The sequence below is a fragment of the Lampris incognitus genome, chromosome 6, assembly GCF_029633865.1.
Source record: "Lampris incognitus isolate fLamInc1 chromosome 6, fLamInc1.hap2, whole genome shotgun sequence".
In the NCBI taxonomy this organism is placed as follows: domain Eukaryota; kingdom Metazoa; phylum Chordata; class Actinopteri; order Lampriformes; family Lampridae; genus Lampris; species Lampris incognitus.
The window spans coordinates 39,714,608-39,722,996 of record NC_079216.1 but is presented as its reverse complement, the minus strand read 5'-3'; the positions used below and the strand labels follow the sequence as shown (position 1 = coordinate 39,722,996).

Below are 8,389 nucleotides of genomic sequence, written 5' to 3'. Positions count from 1 at the left end.
TCATTTCATTTCATGCACTTGCGCACATGAAATTAAACGAAACATCGTTTCCCCCATCCCACAGCAGTGCAACACAGACAAAAACACATATTCAAAAACTACAACACATATAAACTAAAAAACAAAACAAAAAACAATTCAGTCCAGGAGAACAAACGCCAGCCAGGATGACTGTCGGAAGTGCCGGTCTGCATGGGCTAGAAGTTAGCTTAGCCTGCCCCGCTTCCGCATCCTGTCAGACCGCCCTTGGTGTTTCCTCTTTGGTCGCAGCTCCGGTCAGGGCTGTGGTCCTTGGGCCCACAGGATGCAGCAGACCAAGCTCTCCGAGCCAATCCAACACTACCTCTCTCAGCCGAACACCTTCGACACAACTCCCCGCACTCCACACTAAAACACAGTCAAGGCTAGGCGACGCCGCCACCAGACCACCCTCGGTGTTATTGGAACTGCAGGTCTAACAGTTAGCTTAGCCTGCCCTGCTTCCGCATACTGTCAGACTGCTCTTGGTGTTACCTCTTTGGTTGCAGCTCCGGTCAGGGCCGTTGTCCTTGGGTCCACAGGACGCAGCAGACCAGGCTCTCCCAGCTGATCCAGCGCCAGTATTTCCAGCAATCAAACTTAGATGTGGACAAAGACACTGCATGGACGGTACTGGGTGAGGCCACCGCAAACATGAATTTGCGCCGCCATCTTCCCATACCGGAAGTGGAACATACAATTAGCATACATCCAGCGGAACATAAAAATACATTTCAAATACACTAATACTCAACACCCCATAGAAATGTTTACAGAAGTTCAATATTTTCTCAATAAACCATTTGTCCCAAAATAAAAATGTGGTTTCTTTCACAGTAGGATTAAGATTTCAATAAATGAGATGGACAACATAATATTAAATCAGTTTATTACAACTTAATTTGTCAGATTTGGAATGCATTTAACAACTTGGCACAAAGAGTGCTATTTTTTAAATAATACAGGTTTCAGATGTTCATCTTCATTTTATCCACTATCCTTGACTGAACAAATGAAAATGTTGCTTGCCTGCTAACCTGTGGCTTATTTCCAGCCAAGGCCAGGGAAAATGTGTCTTGACTAGCCATAATTTGGATGAAACATAACAAAATTACATGGTCATGGCAGCAAAATAATTCTGCCAGGTTGGTGCTCAGGTTCCACATCTTCCATTCCTACACGAGAAGAGTCAAAGTTCCAAAGGGCACACTACTCTAGCTTACAAATGACGTTCTACTTTTCAAGTCACTACATAACTATAACCATTTATCACAATATTCAATATATAAAAAAGCATTTCACACAACACACCAAATCGGTATAGTTCACATCCAGAATGGAAAAGTCTGTTGCTCCTGAAGATAGAACTGCCTTCATGCCTTATTTCCAACCTGTAAAAGACTGATAAACAAATATATAAACACAATTAGAGGTACACATTAAAGTTAAGCAAAAGTGGATGAATACAGACTAGAACTTTTCACTTCAGTGTACAGAATGGTCTGTGGTATATACACATACCGAAATGCTTGATTAAAAGGTAATTTCGCAGAATCCACTATTATCACCAAAGTGAATTAACTTCCTATGTTTTTATTATTCAAATAATAAGGAATGCCCATTTCTTTCTGCAACTCTACCAATTAAAAAAGAGTGTTTTTGCCCTGACTTTTGCCAGGCAGGAATTTTTTGATATTCCTTATCTAGACCTCTGAGGTGGACTTTGACATTATCAGGATTCAAAATTCCACTTAAGGATTCAGCACACATAACCACAGGTCTGCATGCAAGATGAATATGTTACATTGGGGTGTTTTTTAGCAAGATGGCTGGCCGTGGTGTTAAAAAGGGTACAGTCTAAATTGCATTGGTTTAAACCAATACAAAAGGTCATTTTACCTTCATTATGATCCTTGGCCCTCCTTAGTCTTCTCAGGTGGTCCCTCAATCTCTTCAACTCCAGCCTGGGTCATCAGATCGGCAATGTTCTTCTCCAAGTCATCAATTCGTGTGCTCATCTCATCAAGTGGAGAAGCAGTTAAGGCACATAACTAAAACAACAGATCTCTAAGTCACACCTATTTAAAAAATACATATGGCGGGGTCAAAAGCTGTTTAATTCTGTTTATCTTACTCTTCTGTTTTGGGTGCACACTGGGTAAAAAGGATACAAGAGAAAAAAGTTAATTCAATAAATGCACTATTTGATAAAACTATATTGCAGCATAAAATGTTATTTGGCTGGGAGGCTTAAGATAAAAAAATCTTGCTCTCATTTGTAAGTCACATTTCGTCTAACATAATCCTTTTTCCATCTGTCTCTTGATGGCTTAGACAAGACTGACCTGATTTGCACTCTACTTGGGGGAAAAAGATGCATCTAACCACTGTGTTCCCAATACTTCCAAAATCGCAATGAGGTCAAATTACCAATTTTAATAATTCGATGTCTCGCTGCACATGTGACATGGAACTTGGCCACTTTACCATCTATTTCTGCTCAACCAATTTGTATGTAGGACCATCAGTGTAAATCATGTCAAATTTTACATCCATTTGACTTTATGAAAAAACTTTACCCCTGACAAATTTTCCATCTATTTTTATTGTTCATGCTGTTTCAATTGTTGCTACCCTGTGAAGTCAAAGTTTTGGATATTTCTCCCAATAATTTGGTCTGACATAGTCTGGAACTTGTCCTGCATCTGCTGCAGTAGTGTCTGGACCTGAGGATCAGAGAAATAATTTGTTAGGTAGTGTCAGAATGACAAAATAAAAGGAACAGAATGGATAGGTGGCAGTTTTCTAAAACCAGTCTTGATTTGCTCAAGCTGTGAGCTGCACAATGTGTGACAGCGTCATAAACATGAACTCTCATTTTTGAAAATTACCAGAGTGGTCCACACTTTTGATGGAATGTTCAAACTGCCATCGTTGCTATGATAAAACTTTTGTTGTCATGGAAACAAAACAACATTCTAAATCACCTTATCAGAGCCAATGATAACAGAAATGTCAAGTTTCCTTGACAACAATGTGGGATGTCGGTAACCGTGGGCACAATCAATTTTGCTTAGACCAGCAGTGTGCAGAGCAGAAAGTGACACGAAATGAACACTGTTTTTTGTTTATAACTGACCATAGAGGCTTTATAACTGACCATAGAGGCTGATGCCATTACACAGTTTACTACATGTGCAACACTCTATGGAAAGCATTTAGCGTTAGTGTTAAATCAAAAAGTTCCTTCTACAACACACTGGAATGCAAGTGCCCATGCCACACTATATAATACGTCGTTAAAGATCGTCTATGAAGAGTATGAAAAACAAAGTGACGATGGAATAACATATTAATGGGAAGGATGTATTGTGTAATGCAATGTCTGGCTGGTTTCAACTTTGAAACACAATTTGATCACAACATGCGTGGAAGTGACATGAAAGTCAGCAGCTTCTATTTTAATAGCGGTGGTTGAAGGCAAAAACCTAATGATGGCTAGTATCTTGCTTAACCATTGCTGTGTACAGCTGTAACGCGGCTTACCATACTTTGCAAACTCGTTAGCTGGCCATCGCTATGCAGATGCCAGGTTTGTCTGCCATTGCTAACGTTGGATGGTTAACAAGGCACAGTTAATCATCACGACTCACCACATTGGTAAGGTCCTGCACCGATTTGGGATCCGTTTCAGCCATGGCGTTGTATAAATGACTAATATTTTTTGTGGCGCTGACAAAAATGTTCTAAGTTATATTGTAAATACCCTAATTGTTTTCTTCTGACTAGCCACTGCTCGAAATAGATAGCAACTCGAAGCGCCTCCCTCTCACGCTGTCAGCTGTTTTCTTCAAACACGCGGAGTATCGCGAGAGTACGGCAATCGCGTGCTGCTCTCTAAGGACTTGTGGGACATAGAGTTTTCCAAGATGGGTACTTTGTAGTTGCCTGGCTTTCCCGCGTGTTCTGCCGCACAGTAGCAATTTTTTTCCCCCACCTCAAAGGATTCTTATTCTTGTCTTATTCTGAATACTGAATATGAATATGTTCTTGTTATTGGTGTGTGTGTGTGTGTGTGTGTGTGTGTGTGTGTGTGTGTGTATATATATATCCATCCATCCATCCATTATCCTGCTGTCAGGGTCGCGGGGATACTGGAGCCTATCTCATATATATAAGTTTATACACCGATCAGCCAAAACACTAAAACCACTGACAGGTAAGAGGTAAGAGAATAACATTGATTATCTCGTTACAACGGCACCTGTCAAGAGGTGGGATATATTAGGCAGCAAGTGAACAGTCAGTTATTCAAGTTAATGTGTTGGAAGCAGGAAAAATGGGCAAGCGTAAGGATCTGAGCGGCTTTGACAAGGGCCAAATTGTGATGGCCAGACGACTGGGTCTCCAAAACGGCAGGTCTTGTGGGGTGTTTCCGGTAGTGGTCAGTAGACCAAATGTGGTCCAAGGAAGGACATCTGGTGAACCAGTGAAAGTGTCATGGGTGCTCAAGGCTCATTGATGCACGTGGGGAGCAAAGGCTGGCCCGTCTGGTCCATCATAAGAGCTACTGTAGCTCAAATTGCTGAAAAAGTTAATGTTGGCTATGATAGACAGGTGTCAGATCACAGTGCATCTCAACTAGCTGTGCAAGGGGCTGTGTAGCTGCAGACCAGTCAGAGTGCCCATGCAGACCCCTGTCCTGGTCGAAAACATCTACAATTGGCACATGAGTGTCAGAACTGGACCACGGAGCAGTGGAAGAAGGTGAGCTGGTCTGATGAATCACGTTTTCTTTTACATCCTGTGGATGGCTGGGTGCATGTGTGTCGTTTAACTGGGGGAGAGATGGCACCAGGACGCACTATGGGAAGAAGGCAAGCCAGTGGAGGCAGTGTGATGCTCTGGGCAATGTTCTGCTGGGAAACCCTGGTTCCTGGCGTTCATGTGGATGTTACTTTGACATGTACCACCAACCTAAACATTGCTGCAGACCAAGTAACACCTCTTCATGGCAACGGTATTCCCTGATGGCAGCGGCCTCTTTCAGCAGGATAATGTGCCCTGCCGCATTGTAAACATTGTTCAGGAATGGTTTGAGGAACCTGACAAAGAGTTCAAGGTGTTGCCTTGGCCTCCACATTCCCCAGATCTCAATCCGATCGAGCATCTGTGGGATGTGCTTGAAAAACAAGTCTGGAGGCCCCGCCTCGCACTTTACAGGACTTAAAGGATCTGCTGCTTACGTCTTGGTGGTGCCAGATTGCAGAGGGCACCTTCAGAAGTCTTGTGGAGTCCATGCCTCGACGGGTCAGAGGGGGACCTACACAATATTAGGCAGGTGGTTTTAATGTTTTGGCTGATCGGTGTACATTAGTATAAAGTGTGTGTGTGTGTGTGTGTGTGTGTGTGTGTGTGTGTGTGTGTGTGTGTGTGTGTGTGTGTGTGTGTGTGTAGGGGGGGGAAGAGACAGAGGGGGGAAAGAGAGAGAGAAAGAGCGGAAGAGAGGGAGTGAGGAAGTGAGAGTGTGTGAACACACTCACACGCGTGCGCACACACACATGCAGAGTAACACATTCACACACACACACACACACACACACACACACACACACACACACACACACACACACACACATGCAGAGTGACAAATTGACACACATCCACCCACACAGTATCTTGTTGCCATGACGTAGCTGTGTAAGTTGTTTTATTGCATGTGTTGATGTATATTATGTTCTGTGTTCGTGCACTGTTATTGTCCTTTATGTGAGCAATACAGATGTATATTTGTCATGCTAATAAAAGCTCATTTGAATTTGAGAGGAGAGAGAGAGAGAGAGAGAGAGAGAGAGAGAGAGAGAGAGAGAGAGAGCGGAAGAACGAGAGAGAGAGAGAGAGAGAGAGAGAGAGAGAGAGAGAGAGAGAGAGAGAGAGAGAGAGAGAGAGAGAGAGAGAGACCTAGTCGCAACGGCAAATGCAGGAACTTGAAAGTTGGAGTTGTCAAAGAAACTGAAGTTTGGATAGTGATTAAATAACCGCTCTCGTTCTCCTGGCTGCTAAATCCATAACGTGCATGTTAAAGAGGGCGACTGGTAAGTAGCCAACGCATCAAGTTAAATCAACTTTATGTGGTCTCAAGTGAACTGCTCGCGAACTCTTAAATCTGTTCGCCCACTCTGCTACTGATTAAGTAGCGGGAGCTATCTTAGCTGAGGGCACGATCCGAACCGAGCCGCGCGCGTGCTTTCAAAGCGCTTGCTTATTTCAAGGTTTGGTCCTGGACTTGATTCCCCCCCAATCTCTGCCATGCATGTATCCGTGATCCCGGGGTTCTGAAGATGACACTACAAGAAAGTGCTTATGACGTTCATTTATAACAGCGCAAATCGCGTATGTTGAGATAGATAGATAGATAGATAGATAGATAGATAGATAGATAGATAGATAGATAGATAGATAGATAGATAGGAAACTTTATTGCCGTCACAGTGATGCATAGTCCATGCAAGCAAAGTAGCCCGAGATGAAATGTGTAAGTTCAGGCATGTGCAACCCAACCCTCCTAAACTATGTTTTGCTTACATAACCAAGCTTTTTCTGTTACCTACTGGAGACGTCCCAGTACACGAGGGCTGCCTGGCGTGATGGGGTATGTAGGAAATGGCAGCAGGAATCTTGGCTCGTTGAGTTTCTTGGTAATGTTTAACTTGGAAAATCTTGTAAAAAGAAAAAAAGAAAAAAGAAAACTTGGTTTCTAATGATTTATCTTTCAGGGGCTATTCTGCAGGTGAATATGGCCCTCACTCTGAATTGTGAACGAGGCTACAAGACCGATAGAAATGGCATTGTTTTTCGGAGAGATGCACGATAAATGTCCAAAAGCAACAAAAATCCCCGTTGGAAATGCTGTCACTATTATATCCTTTACAGCTACAATATGTGAAACAGTAGATGCCAAAAGTATAATTAGACGCTGCTCATCCTGTCAGTGACTTTCCCAGACCGACACAGAACGAGGTGGTTGGTATACAGTGAGCCAGGATTATAGGGCTCTGAATGTGCTGTATGTTGAAGTGTCATCATTATCAGCAGTAAAGTCTTGATGGCAGGCAGACAGTTTCCTTTTGGGGAAGTGTGTTGAAGTTTTCCTTTTGATTTACTAAGATTATTATGAGTGCACCCTATGTGTACTGGCTTGTGTCTAAACTGATTTTGCTGACTAGTTGGCTGATGCTTACTGACTGCATGCAGTGGCACATGAGCTCTGCAAAGACCAACTGTCACGTTGCTTAAGTTTGGACAATATTCCTGCAACACCAACCTTGACAGAAACAAATTTATACTCAAACTGTGTTACAGAGTCATATTCTCAAACTGCCCACTGGTCACTAGTATATCGCACAGCCTCGTTACAAGAATTCCTGCAAAACTCAACTTTCCAAAGGAACAGGGCACGAATAAGGTTTTGTTTTTTGTTTTTTTTACATGGGTATTTATTGTTATTCTCTCAGGAATGCTTGCTTCCACTTAGTGAGGATGCTTGAGTACAGGACCAGTCTGTTGGGACAGTGATTGGGAAAAACAGAATGGAATAACAGCTTGCAGATATTAGTACTGAAACTTGTGAACACTCTTAAGCTCTCAAATGTATGCAGGAAGCGCAGTCAGACCCAAACGCTGGGGCCAAAGGAGAGTGCCACCGAGACCAATTTTCTATCTTACTCGTCATCCCAATACTCCGAGTCTCACTGCAACTGCTGTCTAAAATATAAATGGACTCACAACTCTAGCCCTCCGCCCCCGTGTCTTCCTGGTGCTCTACCGTTGCCTGCCTTTCATCCCTGACTTCACCGCCGGCTGGTGGCTATTAAACCCTCCCCAGCTTTACATCGCACTGCTCTCCGTAGGTTATATCAGATTCTTGACCTCAATTTCTACCCGTCATACCTTTCTCTGTGTGACTTCCATTTCACAAAATGTGTGTCTCTTCACCTTTCTCGCCTCCTGTGCATGGGCCCTCTACCTGCTTATTGCGTGTGAATGTCTCCCTGGTTTGAAGAATTAAGTTATTAAATCAAGATGTGTTAGGGCATTTTTTTTGCACCTTTATTTAAATTCTTCTCTAGTACCATATATCTCCTTCAGTAATACATCCATTGCAGATACGTCAGTTTATTAGCATTATCGTGCGTGTGTGTATGAGAGAGGGGGGGGGCAGTAAGCACAACAGAAAGAGGGTGTATATATGTCTATGTGTGTGCACACCCTTACTGTAAACGTGTGTGTGATGGACAGAGGACCTCTACATTGTCTCTTTTTTGCTGCCCACCCAGGTGCAACCTTTCCGCTGTCTTAACACTGAGTCTAT

At 43.0% G+C, this 8,389-nt stretch overlaps 1 protein-coding gene across 1 annotated transcript; it reads right to left on the bottom strand.

Annotated features, from left to right (window-relative positions):
* Window positions 1-890: 890 nt before the first annotated feature.
* Window positions 891-3,847, bottom strand: hsbp1b (heat shock factor binding protein 1b). The gene is made up of 4 exons (XM_056281343.1): window positions 3,672-3,847; window positions 2,678-2,744; window positions 1,918-2,044; window positions 891-1,419 (listed from the first exon to the last, which is right to left on the bottom strand). The coding sequence occupies exons 1-3, from the start codon at window positions 3,714-3,716 to the stop codon at window positions 1,923-1,925; spliced, it is 234 nt and encodes a 77-aa protein (XP_056137318.1). The 5' UTR covers window positions 3,717-3,847; the 3' UTR covers window positions 891-1,419; window positions 1,918-1,922.
* Window positions 3,848-8,389: the final 4,542 nt, after the last annotated feature.